This window comes from Leptopilina boulardi, unplaced genomic scaffold, assembly GCF_019393585.1.
Source record: "Leptopilina boulardi isolate dan_hultmark-lab unplaced genomic scaffold, ZJU_Lbou_2.1 LbouV2_224, whole genome shotgun sequence".
Taxonomy (NCBI): domain Eukaryota; kingdom Metazoa; phylum Arthropoda; class Insecta; order Hymenoptera; family Figitidae; genus Leptopilina; species Leptopilina boulardi.
The window spans coordinates 3003034-3021580 of NW_026137779.1; the positions used below are offsets into that span (position 1 = coordinate 3003034).

The 18547-nt window shown below is 26.2% G+C and overlaps 2 protein-coding genes across 2 annotated transcripts; both read right to left on the minus strand.

Annotated features, from left to right (window-relative positions):
- Positions 1 to 9370: 9370 nt before the first annotated feature.
- LOC127279867 (octapeptide-repeat protein T2-like) lies at positions 9371 to 13409 on the minus strand. The gene is made up of 3 exons (XM_051302512.1): positions 12846 to 13409; positions 12257 to 12336; positions 9371 to 10144 (listed from the first exon to the last, which is right to left on the minus strand). The coding sequence occupies exon 3, from the start codon at positions 10045 to 10047 to the stop codon at positions 9550 to 9552; it is 498 nt and encodes a 165-aa protein (XP_051158469.1). The 5' UTR covers positions 10048 to 10144; positions 12257 to 12336; positions 12846 to 13409; the 3' UTR covers positions 9371 to 9549.
- Positions 13410 to 15450: 2041 nt separating this feature from the next.
- On the minus strand, positions 15451 to 17418 carry LOC127279868 (uncharacterized). The gene is made up of 2 exons (XM_051302514.1): positions 17073 to 17418; positions 15451 to 15822 (listed from the first exon to the last, which is right to left on the minus strand). The coding sequence occupies exons 1-2, from the start codon at positions 17155 to 17157 to the stop codon at positions 15482 to 15484; spliced, it is 426 nt and encodes a 141-aa protein (XP_051158471.1). The 5' UTR covers positions 17158 to 17418; the 3' UTR covers positions 15451 to 15481.
- Positions 17419 to 18547: the final 1129 nt, after the last annotated feature.

The following is an 18547-nucleotide window of genomic DNA, read 5'->3' on the forward strand; positions in this document are numbered from 1 at the left end:
CTTTACCCACTTCTTCACACATGTTGTCGTCGTATTCCCGATCATCATTCCAATAGTATTTTAAAAGTCGATTCAATTCATTAACACATTTCGGTCCACTTTCTTCAAAAATTTTTCTTGGTTTACCTATGTAACCAGGTTTACTTTTTCCTTTTATTTTTATTGTGTTCTGAAACGTTCGTCGCAAGTGTTTCACACATTCTAGTTTCTCAACAACGATGCTATGTTCAGAATAGGGGTCCAACTGTAGTATTCTGTTATAGACACTACTATCTCCGTCCGAAATAAGTGTACTGAAAATTAAATTGTGATCTTCCTCACTTTTCATAAAGCCTTCTCCAATAGCTATACTTTCCATGCTAGTAGAACTATCTTCTCTATTCCAATTCTTAAAACATTCGTGATCTTTTGCTTTTCTTTCTGCTCTGTGGGCTGTCACAAACTGAACAATACATATTCTTTACTTCTAACCATAAAATTTTACCAGTTTCCTGGCCAATTATGTAAACTAATCCAGCTGGGGAATTATAACTTCCTGTCCTATAAGACCGCTTCATCCAACTACCATCAGCCATTACGGCTATTAAACCTTTTCCATTTATAACATTTCCTTTTTCTGTGGCAATTTGAAACTCCTCTTTACCAGCATTCTTCATACTTTCTGTAATCGCAGTCCTTAATATTTTGTATGCACGATTCCGGTAATTTCTGTAAGTTTCGTTGTTCATGCATTTTATACCAGCTGCAGCAAATAATTTTTTCATTTGGGTGTATCCTGTTCCACTGTTGATTTCACCTAATACCAAAGCTTCATTAATATTTAAAGTTTCTTCACATTTTTCCATAGTCCAAATTTTTGTAATCCATATACATTTTTCACAACCATAAGTGACACAGACTCGATTTCCTTCACGCATTTGATTACGTAACTTTACATCAGTAATTAAACAACCTGGAGTTGTATGAGTAGCTAACCTAACAGTCAGCTGGTCCCACATTGTTAACATATTACAAAGCAACACTTCTGTGCTATCCATGTCTTCAATTCTTTTAAACACTTTTTTTTGGGTACTGTTTTCCTGTTCTTCATTTACAAAATTGTCATCGCAATTATCGTTGTTTTCGTCAAGAAAAATTTCCGTGCTTTCTTCCTTTCTGTCCTCAATTTCATGGAGACTTTCTCTATCCTCATCAGAGATATTACAATGGTTTTCTTGCAATATTTTTTCATCCATGTAAATCATGTTCTTAAAATTGTCATCAGAACTATCATTATCAAGAACATTAAACATATTTTTCGATCTCACTTCATTATTTTCTTGAACTAACTTCTTATTTCTAGCCTTTATTGTTTTTCTAAATTTTTGTGTTTTTACTTCTTTACAATCACTATCTCCATTAATTCCACTGTCTGTTTTACTTGTTTCAGCAAATATTTTCGAATCATGAACATTTTCATGCTGCAAAATATCTTTTTTCAATATTGAATTCTTGTAAGTAATATTCATTTTGCGTTCTTTATATTCAATAATATCTTGGGCACTTACATTACTAATTTTCATATTGTCATTGCGAAATGAGATAAAGACTTTTACAGGATGGAGTTCAAACCAATTATTTTCATCTTCATTTTCAATTATGTACGGAATGTTATGACTTATAACTTTTAATAGTGAATTGACATCTGGAAATAGTGTCAGACACGCTGCACCGCAATCTTCATCATCAAAATAAAATTGATCGGCATTTAGTCTACCAAATTTATCTCTGGAGTGGGAATCAAACATCCATATTTTATCATCTTTTCTTCCAATAGCTATCGAAATGCTATTCGATGTAAGAATGGCTGATCCATCACATTTGAGGAAGTCTTGTAGCCTATCTTCCAACTTCATACAATCAAACATATTTTTCATTAGATGTCCAAGTTTAGCTGGTTCTAATTGAATGTTTCTTTTCGACGCTCCAATAGTAATTGTCGTTGTTACTTCTTGTGCATTAAGATACATCCGATTACGCTCTTCCATACTTACCTGTGGACGATTTTTTATACTTTCCATGTAAATTTCATCTCCAATTATTAGCACATTATTGACATCATTTGCTACCCACAAATCTGGATCCTTAATGCTGCATTTCACTATTGCTACCGCAGCATTAGCTGTGCATTGTTTACCATTGCTATATCCTGGGAATTTTTCAATATTGGCTTGGTGAAAATGCCCTCTTATAATTTTAAAATTCATTTCTGTCCTGCATTCATATTTCCCCCCTGTTTTATCTTCTTCTCTCATAACCTGTGCATCTTTAATCATTAACTCCTCTTCTCTCTTCTCTTCTTCTTTTTCTTCACTCTCTTTATCCAATTTCTGATTTTTAAATTCTAATTTTTTGAAATCAGAATTCTTTACTCCTTCAATTCCGCCATCCACTCATCAAAACAAAAGACTACCTTATCTTTAGTTTCACAACAATCATTCGCTGAAGAAAAACTGTTGTTCAACTTTGCTCGTTCATTCATTTCGTCCTGATTGTCTAACATTATAGAACAGAGGTTTTTCTTCTTTGTTCTTGCGGCACTATGTGATTAAAAGTATACAATAATAATATATATATATTATACAATAATAAGTTTATATAAAAAGGTTTACATAAATACATAATACAGTTGGAAAAAATCGACAAGGGAAATAATTCTTGATTTTGAGTATTCAATAACAGTGATATAGTTTCTAGTTAAAATTTTGTCCTGATTCCAGACTACTCTAAAATTATTCCAAAATAGTATCGTTTATAGTCAGGATTTTAGCATCTACACTGAGAAAAATGATCTATTAAACATAAAACTAATTTCCTTTTAAATCGATTCCTTTAATGGTTAAGAGAATTAGTTTTATTGTTAAAGGAATCTTTTAAATTTAAAAATGTTAGACTTTTATTGACAAAACAAAAAAAATTTAAAGAAAAAAAGATTTCTTTTTTTTTAAATGAAATCCTTTTATGACAAAAGGATTGTCATTTTATATAAATTGATATATTAAATGTTTTACGACTTGCGAAAATGAATAAAAACCTAAAAAATTTTCTTTTCATCGTTTTTGTTCGGGTTTTAAACATAGGAAAATAATAATTTCAAATAAAAAGTTAAATAAATACTTTCATATTTTATTATGATTAAATTACATAAAAAATTTTTATTCGTTTATCATTTTTATTACAGAATTTTATTTTTTCGAAAATTTTGAGTTTTATTTAAAAAATTATTTAAGTACTACTTAATAATAATATGAAATATAAATAATTAATAATTGTAACCAATTTAAATTAATAATTTTATTATTTATTTTAAATTAATATATAATGACAATTAATTAATTGTTAATAATGCTAATGAATAATTAATTAAAACTTAATCTATTTATTTATTTTTGTTTTAAAAACGTTTCATTTTAATAGTAAACTAAATTCTTTTAATAGTTAAAGGATATACTTTAAAAGACTTTCCTTTTCTCCTAAAAGTAATTCCTTTCAAATAAATATTAAAAGGAAAATCAGCTTAAGATAAAAGGATTCCTTTAAAGTTAAATAGATTGTTTCCTCAGTGTAGGATTTATACTTTGATTATGACAGTAGTCAATTCTTTAAAACATTGACTCATTAAGATTACGACTTCTCAAAGCCACGACTTTTTAATTTTTAAAATTTGTTTAAATAATTTATTTTCAGGCGGCTTCAATTTTTTGTATAAACATGGGCGAATCTACGGAATCTTACGATTTAATTATATAAATTTTTAAATTGCAAGCTCACATTTTATTTATGGGTATATATTTTAGAAATATATCCAGGAACTACAATTTTTTTGAGTGAACCATTTATTCTTAAAAGATGAAAGAATTTAAATTAAAAAACGTTTGCAAAATATTATTTGTCAAGAATTCATAATTCACATTGAAAAACAAATGAAGTCTATACTAAAGCTTATAACAATTTGTATATCTTCATGGCGATTCTTTTTAACATTTTTTTATTGTTTTAATTAAAGCACTTAGTTAGCGTTCAGAAATAATAATATTAATGATCATATCCACCGTTCACCCAAATTTTTAACTGATTATTCTTTAAGATGTGCATGTACCATTAAAAACTGTGTCTAAATTTATAGTCATTCACGTTTTGTAGTAGTAGCAGCTAGCTTATTAAATTTCTGACTAGCAGCGGACCAGCGACAAGTCACTCTGTCTATCTAGCTTATCTATTCACAGTCTAGCGTGCCCTATCGTTACACTTCTGTTCAGCCGCAGTCTAGACTTTCTAAACAGCTACTAGAGTGAAAAATGGACATTCTAGCTAGCAGCACGTCAGCGCCAGATAAATTTTCTACACTCCAAAAGATAGCATAAATTTCCCAATTTTCCATTTAAAGCGTTAAAGTAGGGTCTAGTTTTACACTTCGTGAACTCTACTTTCATGCTCCTAAACCTTATATATTGAATCCTCGTGTAACCTACTTTCAACCTACTGATTCTATAAGGTAGTCTTGCTTGTTATGTATCGTTACGTCATTTTTCAAATAAGAAAATTTCGGAGAGATAATCAATGCATTAAAGTCTTTGGAGCGAATCAATTTTTTAAAAACTTTTTAGAAACTAATTTTTGAACCCAAGTGTGATGATAAAATATTTTTTATTTATCGAAATCTATTTTTTAAAACAATAAAATTAATTTTTTGGTTTTATTGTTTTTAAAAATAGATTTCAATAAATAAAAAATATTTTACCTTTACACTTGGGTTCGAAAATTAGTTTTTAAAAATTTATTTTATAAAAAGTGATTCGCTCCAATGGCTTCAATACTTTGATTGTTTTTCCGAAATCCTTCGTTTTGAAAAATGATGTAACGCTACGTTACAAGTTGAACAATAATTTTTTAATTTCTGATGTTATTAGCTATGAAAAATAATATAAAATGATGTATAATTACTAAATATAATTATATATTTAATTTCTTCAAAGATATGAAGGGTAGAATGACAAAAGGGGTCAAGCGCCAATTTATCGAAAATGAGGTTTTTGCATAAAAAAATCAAGAAAATTCATTTACACATTTCTGTAGAAGGATTTCCTTTTTTATTGCGTATTTAAATCAGTTTTTAATAAAAATTAAATTAATAAAATAGCCTCAAATTTACTTTATTGCAACCTGATTGAAAAACAAAAGAAAGTGATGAGTCAATAATATTATCAAAATAAAAAAAAAATATTATTTTTTTAGGTTTTATTTTAATATTTTATTTTAATTTTATTTTAATAATATTTTAATTAATAAAATTAATAATAATAATAATGTATTTTCAATTTTAAACAATTTTAAAATCATTTTGTTATTAATTTTTAAATATTTTTATGGTTATACTAAGTGAACAATTGAATTTAAAGATGAAAGTATTGCTCAATTCCAAAGCAAGCAATTAATTCGTAATTTTCTTGAAAACAAACAATTTTTTAAAGGAATTTTTTTTTCTATTCATTTCGTCGATTCCATAGAAAGAAACTAATTTTCCAGTTTTTCTTTAAACTGTATATTTTTTTTATAATTAATGGTTAAAGAAAATGTGCGCAGTTGATATAACCTCAAGGAACCACAGTTTTTTTTAATTTTATCGTTAATATGTAGGTTTATTTCAACAAATTGTTGTTTATTTATTAAAACATACTAATATATCGTAACGGTTTTCTCAGTTTTTTTTTAAATGACCTGCAAAATTTTTTTTTTTTTTTACTTCCTGTAAAAACAGTGAATTGGCGCTTGACCCCTTTTGTCATTCTACCCTTCATATATTCATTAAAATTATTAATATATTATAAATAATTGCAATTGAATGAAACGAAAAGAGTACAAAGATTGAATGTAGGGTTTTGAAAATTTAAATGGAGTCAATTTATAAATGTACAATTAAAAGATTGAAAATAGGTTCTGGTAGATTTTATAAATTTAGAATAAAAAGATTTAAAGTAGGGTCTTATAGATTAAAAAGAATGAAAGTAGGATCTAGTTTACATATCTTGGGAACCAAGTTCGACTTTCAGGGCTAAATGGATGTTAAAAAGGTGCTAAAGGTTTTACAGTATGAAAGTAGGTTCTATTTGGTAGCTCTGTCTTTAAAACAGGGCCTATATTTCTACTCGGGTAACTACTAGGGGAAACTCAGGACGTTTGATACAAAAGAAGGGGTCCAACAGGAAAAATTTTCAGTTTTCATGTACACATTGGTTTTTTATGATCAAAAGTATTCAAATCTAGTGAAAAGTATTTTAACAAAGTAATAAATTGTAATAAAATGTACCTAAGGGACGGTTGATACAATTTTTAGAGAGATAGTTGATACGTGCTTTACCCTATTATTCTTCACTTGGATTAGCACAATTTTTGATTGATGAAATTCAAATAATGTTTTTGGGGGATTAGGTCACTAATTAACAATTCTGTGTCCAAAATTAATTTTAAAAATTTTTTATTAAAAAATCTGTCAACAAAACGTTGTTATGAAAAAATAATCGCTTTTCTACTTGTATTAATTTTCTCTGCATTGCTAAAAACATTTTTACGATCCCCTGCTTTGAAAAAATTCAAAAAGTGGATTGAAAAAAATTTTCTTATTGTTCAATTTTATTTCTAAATAAATAAAATTTTCTATTTTTATTGTCAATTTCAATCTAATGTATATTTTAAACAAATTATCACACGTTAATTTCAAGCAACGCATTTGAAAGCTAATTTTATCACTTTTAATACGCGTATGTTGAAATTTCTTTGCGATAATTTTTAACAAATGAATAGTCATTTGGTTTAAAAAAGCACCCGTTTTTTAATTTTTAAAAAATTAAGAACGGTTGGTTTTTGAAAAAAAAAATTATCAGATTATATTTTGTTGTTATTTATAGAATTACCAAACAAATATTTAACAATTGTTTGGAAAAACTTTTTTTAACATATGATTTAAATTGTTAAATATTTCTCTGGCTAATTTTATATATAAAAAGGACTATTTTACCTGATAATTGTTTTTTCAAAAACTAACCGTTCTTAAGTTTTTAAGAATTAAAAAAGGGATGTTTTTTTAAAATAATTGACCATACCTTTGTTAAAAATTATCACAATAAAATTTCAAAATATGCGTATTAAAAGTGATTTCTATACAAAATGTATTAGAATGAAATTGACTAAAAAATGGAAAATTTTGTCCATTTAGAAATGCAATTAGACAATAAAGAAGTTTTATTCTCAATACTTTTTTTGGATATTGTTAAATTAGAGGATATAAGCTTTAAAATAAGCCGTTGTTTACTTTTTTATCTTTACTAGAAACCGAAATAAATAACTTTTATGCAATGTTTTATATATATATATATATATATATATAAAGAGTGAGAATCAACACGTGAAAAATTGCAATATTTTAATAAGATACCAAATTTTTTTGTCAATTTTGTTCAACTGTAATTTTTTTATGTCTAATATAACTTTAGAAGAAATAAATATATCAAATGTCGTTTTTTTAACCTAACCTCATAAAGTTTTTAATAAACATTATAGAAATTACTTAAGTCATTCTTGCCATTTTACGTCTTTTAGACTTTCGTTTGGAAATAAATGATAAGACTTGGGTAGAAGTAGTTTTTACATTATTCTCATTTTCCATTTTCAATAATATTGCAACGTATAAATCTCGAAAAAATGGATCTGATCACACTATTTGCAACAGTAACAAAAAAATTACCCCCTGCCGCTTAGAATTATAATCTTTTTAATATGGTAATCTTCTTTACCTACATTACTATTTTTGAAATCATCCTATCAAATTTAATATTTTAAAAATATTTTTAAAAAATATAAATAAACGTAAATTTGTCAAATTTGTTTTACTTATCTCATTTTCGTATGTTTCACAAAGGAGAAAAAAAATAAAATTGAGAATATTTTTTTTCAAGAACTATAAAATAATTGTTATAATTTGTGTAACATTATCATTGTTAAAAATATTTAATAAACTACCGTTTCTTTCAAAATAATGTTATAACACGTAAAATAATTTGAGAAATGCGATGATATTATTAATCCTCCGTCAATTACATGGTGAGAAAACTCCTCACCCACTTCATATTTTTTCAATTTCTCTTCAAATATATAATAATAAAAATTCATAATTTCAGTATATTTCATAAACATTTTCTTTTATATATTTAAATAGTTTTTAATATTTTTTGGTTGCATTATTTTCATGTCATTCAATTTAAAAGTAACAAATGTCATGAATTTTTGAATTATAGTGAGCAATCTTCTCACCATGCAGCCAACCGCGATCGGTCAATTTTACTTTTTAATAATTTTTTATTTTCATAATAAATAATAAGAAATTTTAATTTACCTCTAAATTAAAAGTATATAATCTCCAATCTAAACTGACAACAAAAATTTTAATTTTACGAGATCATATTACTGAATTGTGAAGATGAGGAGTTTCCTGAACTGCGACCGACCGCGAAAAAAATTTGATGCGACTAACGGAGGGTTAATAATAAAATTACGAAACATTAAATAATTATATAGATATTAAAAGAGAAAAAAGTAAATTAATTATAATAAAGTTATATAAAGAGAATAAATAATTTTACATAAAAATTTTTTTCTAGTAGTTACTTTTATGAAGAAAATAATAAATTACAATCACAATTAATTATTTATTATTAATTTTACCAAGAAATTTAAAAATCATTTTATTATCATAATCATTACCTCTTCTTATACGGTATTGATAATAAAGAATTTCAAATAATAGGTAATTTACTTTTCTCGTTTCTGTTACCTGTTTTATTGTGCAGGTCAGGATTAACGGCAAGTGTTCAAGAATCTTCGACCCTTGCTTTGATAGTTTAGGAAGACATACAAACCAACTGTACAAAACCACGCGTGCCGGAGAGTGATGAAAACATTTGTGTATAGGGTGTCCTAAATATTTAAAATCATATTATAGAGTAAAGGAACCAATTGTCGAGGCAACTCCAATTGTTGTGTTACCATTGTAAAAACAAAAAATTGTAACATTAAATAGCTAATATCTTTTGTTAAAATTAAAATGTTACATTTTTAACTTCTTTAACTTACAAATTTTTTGTCTATTTCCTTAATCAGGAAATTTTTTCAGTTTTTCAAAATATGAAAATTTTTATTTTTTTTAACATGTAAAAGTTTTTAGTTCTTTGTAATATAAAAATTTCATTTTCTTCACTGAAAAATGTTCAGTTTTACAATTACAAATTAACAATTTATTTATATAATCCTTGAAAATCATAAACTACAATTATTGCTGTCCTATTTCTTCAAAACATTTTCTATAATTCATTTTTAAATTCTATACTATATATAGATGCAACTATGCGAAAAAAGGAATATTTACGGTCAAAAATAAAAATTTTATTTTATTTTACAATTTTATTTCTTAACTTTATTAAAATTTTATTAATTATTATTTTAGTTATAAAAACATTTTTACACGTTATATAATTTATTATGCCCTGTTTTATATTTCACCCCCCCGTCCCTGTTCATTCCATTACCTCTACTACTTTGTCCACCACCTCTTCTATTATCTACCTCTATACTCTTTAATCTCATATCTCCTTTACCATATCCTGATTCTTTCCCTCTTTGTCCGACATCTTCTCTTTCATATCCTCTCTCCCTTTCCCTTTGTCTCATATCTTCTCTTCTATATCCTGTTTCTCTTCCTCTTTGTCCCACATTTCCTCTTTCCCTTTGTCCTACACCTCCTCTTCCATATCCTGTTACTTTATCCCGTTGCCCCACATCCCCTCTTTTATATCCTGTTCTTTTTTGTCCTACATCTTCTCTCACATGTTCTGATTCTTTCCTTTTTTGGACAGTATTTTCTCTTTCATTTTCTGATCCTGTTCTTCTTTGTCCATCATTTCCTCTTTGTTCCGTAAGTCCTCTTTCATTTGCTAAACTTTTTTCCTTTTCCCTCATATCTCCTCTTTTATTTCCTGATCCTCTTCCTCTTTGCAACACATCTCTTTCTTCTATATATTTTTTTTTCGATGCAGGCTCTGCATTTTCACCATCCCTAATAAATAAAAAATAATAAATGAAATAAATTATTTTATATTTTTAAAGTAAAAATTTGTAATTTCTTTTGATATTCCTATTAAATTGTAAGTAAGTAAGTAAATAATAAATATTTTACATTTAATTAAATTTATATAATGACAAAAGATTTTAGCTAAAATGTGAATTTTTGATTTTTTATTAATTTTTTTTAATTTAAATCAAATCTATGCTTTATATATACCAATCGATTCGTCTTGACATAAGGAACATGATTTATTATATATATATATATATATATATATATATATATATATACACTTAAATTGAGCAAATAAAAAAAATTTTTATTGAAGATGAAATTTTTGAAAACTGGCTAGAAAATTAAAAAATTTTATTTTCAAAGTAAAATTGTTTTCCTACCCCTTATGTGATCAAAATAAGTTTCTGAAATTATAAGTCTAAAAAAATGATTTTGCAAAAGTTATTAATTACTGTTAAAATGAAAGAATTTTACTCTCGGGTTTCAATTGACCAATTTGAAAACAAAAAAGAGATTTTTCGATTTGAAAAATAATGCGTGGCACAAAATTTTTATTTTATAAATTTTATTTATAACAAATTTATAAAAACAGTGTTCTTCACGTTCTTTGGAAAATTTTCAAGTTATTGTAAATTACATACTTACTCTAAGAATGACTAAGAATCAGAATAACTTTAACATTCTTTGTCTATTGATTTTCAGAGGCTAATTTTCATGATTTTACTCTAAAAATTAATTTTCTTTGAAAATTTTTAGTAATTCGTTTCAGAAATCTTAACCTACATTCATATTACCTTTTTATAAAAAATATTTAATATTAAAATAATGAAAGGTATTCAAATATTAAAGTTCTTAAAGATAATAAAAAACGTTTTATTTATTATGATGATAAACTTTGTCTTACACTGAAAGACTTTACGTTTTAAAAATCAATATAATGTATTTTAAACTAAGAACATCGTTATTGTTCTGTTATTTAATCGTATAAATATACTAGTTTCTGACAAAATAATGCAGAATATTAGTATAGACCATATTAATTTTTTGTATTATTTTGTCAGAAACCAACACATTAATACAATAAAATAACAAAAACAACTACGTCTCCAATTTAAAAAAAATTAATTAATTTTTGAAACAAAAAGTTCTTCAGTTTAAATAGAAATTCTAAAAAGTTATTTAGCTTTTAATTAAACTTTCTGACTTTTTATCACAAAATAATCATTTGCGTTTGTAGATTCTGAATAAATTTTTTAGTTAACATTCCTGATAAATATAAAATATAAGGCATTTTTAACTATGACGTTTTTCCTTTTGTTTCTTCTTAAAAAGAGGATTTACGACCACATCAACATCATCTGAAAATAGTAACGTTATATATGATGATAATATAATATATATATATATATAAAGTAAAGTTATAATAATCTACAGTAAGCAAAATTTGCATTTTTTATATATTCTTATTATGGCTATATGACAAAGCAGTTTTATAATTTAAGTCTTCACAAATAAATAATTTTTTAGATTATAACTTTTTTTAAAACATTTTTTCACCCAAAAGTTATAATTTAGAAAACTATTTTTATTTCTCAAAGGGCAGTACCTATAACTTTTTTTCAAATGTCTGATCTAGTAAGAAAAATTTCTTAAAAATTAAAAAATGGATTTCATGAAATTTCATTGTAATTGAAAAATTTTCACTTTTTATTGAAAAGCAGATAACTATACATTTAAAAAAATACAAAAATTCTCCACCATTTTCTTTTGCACGTTGGTTATCTAATAATTGACAAAACATTGTACTTTGTAATATATATAATAAAAATTAGTATAGATGTTAATTTTTTTGGATTTTTTAAATTGTAGTATTATACAATATAGTATTATACAATTAAAAACATTAACATCTATACTAATATTTCAACTGGACACTATATAACGACAGGAGTTTCCTGTCGAAAGAAGCAAATGATATTATTCATATCATTTAATTTTTAATATTGAAAATTAAAAACTGACATCTCACCTTTGCTATAATAAAAATTATTATTATGATTATTCTGTGTTGTTATAAATTATATGTACCTTTTTCAGCTTCGACAGCATTTTTGTAGGCTTCGGCTCTCTCGCGCCTGCACAACGATCACCACATTTGCTTCTTCTTGCTGTTGACAAATAAAAAAATTATTAATAAATCTAAAAATGTCATTTTGATTATAATAAGGTGTTTATTAAATAACCAAAATTCAATATAAAATTAAAACATAGAAATTTAATGATGAAAAAAAAGAAATAAATAAAAAAAAGGCGAAATTCACACAAAAAGCACGTGGCAAAATATACAAACCAGACAATAATTAAATTAGAACAGACAAAAACATATTATGAAAAATAAAAAACATACATTTTCATTTGAAAAAAACAGACTTATAAGAATATCCTAACGACAAACAAACAATTTTTCAAATATAAACTAATTCTTTATATTTTGACAAGAAAAATCTTTCCTCAAAAAATAAAAATACTTGCTCATGCGATTAATCATGTAATAGATTTTTTAAAACAAAGTAATAATAATAAAAACAACAATTAAAATTCACAACATTGTTTTAGGAAAAATTTTTCTGTTATTTACAAATTACATATATATAAATAAATATAAATTCGTACTTACCAGACATCTTCCTGAAGATCAAACACCGGTTCAATTTATTTTTCATGCGTTTCACATATTTTGACACTTGTCCATTTCACAGTGCTGCACTCTCACCGTCGAATCATAACAACACTCACAACCACAATGGTAACCAACTCGCGTGCGCCTCATATCTCGCACCCGCATGGTAATAAAAACAATGAACTGGACAAATTACAGCCATTTTTATTTCAACTCGTAAATTTCTTTTTAGTATTTCCAGTTTTGAAGAAACATTTCTAAATTAAATTAAACCAAATTTAACACACAAGCAGTTTAATATATTCCACATTAAGGTAAGTTCGCCGATTTTTTCAAAATGCTCTACATTTTTTTCTACAATTATTCAAACATTTGCATTTCTTAAAACAGTGACATTTTCCCTATCAGTGCCGTATATTTTTGATAAAATCTCAAGGGGCCCCTCACATGTACATAAGGTTAGAGTGTGTTAGTTTAAAAGTTTACCAGACCGTCGAACACTCTTAATGTAACATTTTTATATATATTAAACTATTTTTAAATTTCATAATAAAAATGAATATTTTTCAAGTTATAATACATAATTATTTGAATTCTGTTATGAAATTTTATATACATTATTTAATGTATCCTTAGAATAAAAAAATAAGAAGGGAAGAATGAGATATTTATGATTTATTGAAAAAAATATTTTTTTAATAAATTCGTATTGTACTTAAAGTGATAAAAAATATAAAACATGAAATTATTGTATATTTTTTTATATCTTTGTATTAAATTTTTATTTGTTTATTAATTTTAAAAGCCGTATTTATTTTTTAGTATTTGCTTTTTTTGATATGTACTGCGGGTTCTTTGTCAACATTCTGACTAGTTATCTTTGATAACTTTCTTTTCTCTTTTGTTTTTAATCTATCTTTATTGTTTTTATTCCATTGTTTGGAAATAAAAAACATTCGCGTCGTGAGGTAAAATGTTGTGATAGTATGTGTCAATTGTTTAAAATGTTTTTAACATCCAACATATGGTATTATTGTCAATTCTTCTAATTTTTTAGTAATGTCAAATAAAATGTCAGCTTCAACCTTTGCGTCTCCAACAACTTCCATGACTATTTGTTCTAAATGGTCAATTAAAGAACAAAGATGCAATGAAGGATACAGGAGGTATCCTTTTGTCCTTACAGAAATTAATTTATATCGTTCAGGAATATTAACATCTTTAGATAATACCAAACTCGTCTTACATTCATTGCAATAAATTTTTTTTATTCTCAATAAATTTAGCAAATCTACTGGATGCTTTTCTAGCTATATATCCAGCTATGTAAGAATTTGCAAATTTAGAAGCTTCTGATTCTGTATACCTATGGTCTTCAAGTATAGCAGTAGCTTCAGTCAAAGCATCCGATTGACAACCAGGATCGAGAATTGTATCAATTTGAGCTTCCCACTGCTCCTTTCTTTCTTCTTCATTCTCAATATCTTTAATTTTTAATAAAACTTCAAAAATTTCATCACTTTTAATATTTGACCCTTTTGGTGGTTGAATTAAAGAGTAGGTGGAAATAAGGCGATACATTTGAATAAATAATTGCGCTTCAGGATGGTCATTAGAACTTCAAGCATCGCGCATCATGCCAAAAAATCTCTAAAAATATATATATACATATATATATAGAAGTAAAATAAACTGTAAAAACATACTATTTAAAATAAATGTATTTACTTCTAATGAATCTTGATTTAAACGAGATGTCATCAGGAGGGAGAACCCACATTAGCTTGTGAGATAATTACAAATTTCTAAAGTCGCTTTCAGCGTCACTGTCAAGCCGTAGAACGAACTTTCAGATAAGAAATTGTAATTCTCTATTTTAGCATGAAGCTGCCATTCTTCCAAATATTTTATGAAATCTTTAACAATCTAAAAAAAATTTGTATATTTAAGTAAACTGTAAATAAATATTCATAATTATATAAAATGGAGAACAACATGAGAAGGAACCACTTGTTCGATTGTATTTTAAGACATAAAAAACCATCATATTTTTTTATAATTAATGAAAAGGTGTATTAATTTTGCAAAATTGTATAGCCGGTTCACAGTCTTCTAATTCCGAATGTTTATTTTTGAAGACTTAAAAAACATCAGCTACACTAAAAAACTGAAATGATACAATTTTATAATAATTTAGTAGAATGAATTTGGATTTTTTCTCAGTTATCATACGAGGTGGAACAAAGTTTCACTTGCGTATACTTTATACTGAACATTTACCTGGAAGGCTAGAGCAACATTCATTTTTTGAAAGAACTTCGGTTCTAAATGATCTTTAGTTAATTTAAAATTAACTTTGACATTGTAACATTCTGGATTTTCCACTTCTAAAAGTGCGTACCAGAAAAGCAATGCTACAATGCCATCGGGTGTCTGAAAATTGTAAGTAAAATTTTATAATGTCGTTAAAAATAGTTATTATTTTTTAAAGTAATTATATACCCAAATTCCTTCACGCAGACCATGTTTAATAAAAAAATTTCTTATGCACTTTATTAGATGAGGAAAATCTGAGATAAACCAGAGCCTTCTATGTGGGTCGCAAATATGTTGTACACTTATATTTTCAGCAGTTATTCCAAACTGCTTCCACATATTACGGTTCCAGGTCGCTTTATCTGTCGTAACCACATCAATGTAAAGTCCTGCATTTTCATATTTAAAATAATTGCTTCAACAATTATTTTATGAAGGACAGTTCCCGTCGCACTTCTCTTGCTTAAAAAGCACCCCAATGTTTGAATCCATTTTCCTTTAAATGGCTGAAACATTATGACCAGAGCGTGATCTCCAGCTTCACCTTTTTGATGCTCTGGAGTATGATCACCCAGATTCGTAAATCCCTCCATTTTTAATGATGTTCTATTGAAATGAATAGATTTTGTTAATTGCATTTCATCAATTAACAAACATCCTGCAAATTTTGAGGTGAAAATTAATAACATTATTTTTATATTATTCTGTTATAAACATGATATAATTTAAAGTAGTATAGTGAATATGGTAAATTTATTAATTTGTTAAATTTGAATAAGAAATAATTTTTTTTATTTAATAATAAAAAGAGGATTTATATTTTGTTCTTTATTTTCAAAATTTCTTCATTTAATAACACAGCCCCACAAAAAAAAGTGTCGTGCGCGGCAGACCATACTAGTCATTTCCTATGTATTTTGACGCGCTGAACACGAATCCGAAGTCCGTTTTGCTCCATCACGTCAGGATTTTTTTTTTCAAAGCAGTTGTCGAAAATTTTCTGGGTAATCACAAGAGTGAAAATTGGGAGCAAATAGTTAGTGATATGATTAAAAACTTTGGTAAGTTAGGATGCTTAATGAGCATAAAGTTGCATTACTTAGACACGCATCGGGATCAATTCCCTGAAAATTTTGGAGATTACAGTGAAGAACAAGGAGAACGATTCCATCAAGATCTGAAAGAATTTGAGCGTCGTTATCAAGGAAGATGGGATATAAATATGATGGCCGACTACTGTTGGATGCTGAAAAGGGATATTATACCTGGAGGCACCAATTTGAAAAGAAAACCATTACACAGATCCTTTGAGGACAAAAGTGTGCGCTACCATAAAAAGACGTGAATACTTTACTTATGTATATAAGAATTTCCATTTCTAGTTTTGAAAATCTAACTTCAGATTCGTAATCAGCGACCCAAAAAACCCCTAGATACCAAGTTTGAAGTAAATCTATCAGTTTTTACAAAATTCGTCCGCCATATTGGAGCCGCCATTTTAAATTTTGAAAATCTAACTTTAGATTCGTAATCAGCGACCCAAAAAACCCCTAGATACCAAGTTTGAAGTAAATCCATCAATTTTTACAAAATTCGTCCGCCATATTGGAGCCGCCATTTTGAATTTTGAAAATCTAACTTCAAATTCGTCAGCAGCGACCCAAAAAACCCCCAAATACCAATTTTGAAGTAAATCCATCAATTTTAAAAAAAATAGCCTACCTCTCAAAATCCGACAGGTTTTTGGAGGTTAGAAAAAAATCCTGACGTGATGGAGCAAAACGGACTTCGGATTCGTGTTCAGCGCGTCAAAATACATAGGAAATGACTAGTCTGGTCTGCCGCGCACGACACTTTTTTTTGTGGGGCTGTGTAATGTTTAATAAAAAATACGTAAAATTTATTTACCGTGAAGTTCATCAGATTTCATGTGTTTTGTTTTTTCTTTAATTCCAGAAAAAACATTACTTTGAAAGCCATATTGACTTTTCATGAACTTCGTATATCTGTCTAAAGTTTGGAGAGACGATAAAGGTAAAATTTTTTTTTTACTCTAAATGCGATGAACGATGCATTTATAAATCCACTGCAGTTGGTACCTTCTTCCTCTAGAATTTTTTACTTTTGAAGCTGAAAGTATAGCTCGGCCAGTATTCTGTTCATTTTCAGATAGATGGGCAAAACGTTTGTTCAAAATGTCTTCTTCTGATTTTGAACATTCTTCTCTCAATAATTCTATATTTTTTTTCAGCTTTTGTACCTAATAATTTAATAAATTTTATTGAAAATATCAAAATAAATTTTTATGAAAATGAACGAAAATTAGATTTTTAAAATACAATTGCCTTAATACTTTCAAAGTTAAATTTGTTTTTCTTATATCAGTATTAAAATTAGCTTCTCCTGCAGTCTTTTATTTTTCTTATTTATTCCTATCAATTTTTCTCTTAACAAATTATTATTAATCTGTTTAAGATTCATATAATTTCTTTTTAATTTTTTATTTTGGGAAATTTTTGATTTCATACATTGAAAACAAAATTGCTGCTGTTTTCCTAGTGTTCCATTTTTTTTGGGAAGTACAAAACAACGACATTGTACAGATCTAAAAAAATTTATTTTTTTTATTCTTATACAATATTTATAATTGTAAATTTTACATTCAAGCATTATTTTTACCTTACAAAATTGCTTTCTGCGCAAGGTAAAAGCTCTGATACATAGTTCAACATATCTATAATACTCTTTAAATCTGTAACATATTGCCACTGTTCTAAAAAAATTTCTTTATTTTTTGAAAAAATCTGAAAATAATTAATTTGAATAAATTTATAGTAAAATACATTAAACATAATAATCTTGTATGAGGAAAAGTATTATTATAAAATTAAAAATTTTATATTTTAAAGAAGTTAAGACATTGAATAAATATTAATTTATTATGATAATTTGTACCTAACAAGTCAATCACAAATTAATTAATTTTATTCATTTTAATAAACTTCTTTAAAAATTAATTTTATTCATTATAATAAACTTCTTTAAAAATTAATTTAAAATTATAAAAGTTCTTTTCAATATTGTTTAGATACATTCTATAATTATAATAATAAAATTTTTTTAATCAAACTCAAATAAAATTCAATAATTTAAAACATTCAAAGTAAAAACTATTCCAATTCTTATAAAGTAATTGACAAAATTCTGAATTTAAATAAGTCGTATGTATATATTATAACGTGTATTTTTATTTATTTATTTGAATTTACTGAAATTTTTAATGTTAATTAATTAATTTAATGGTGGATTTAAGCAAAATACCCGCTATATTTGGTTTATTTTAATTTATTGCCCGAGACGCCAGGTTATTTTGTGGAAAATAA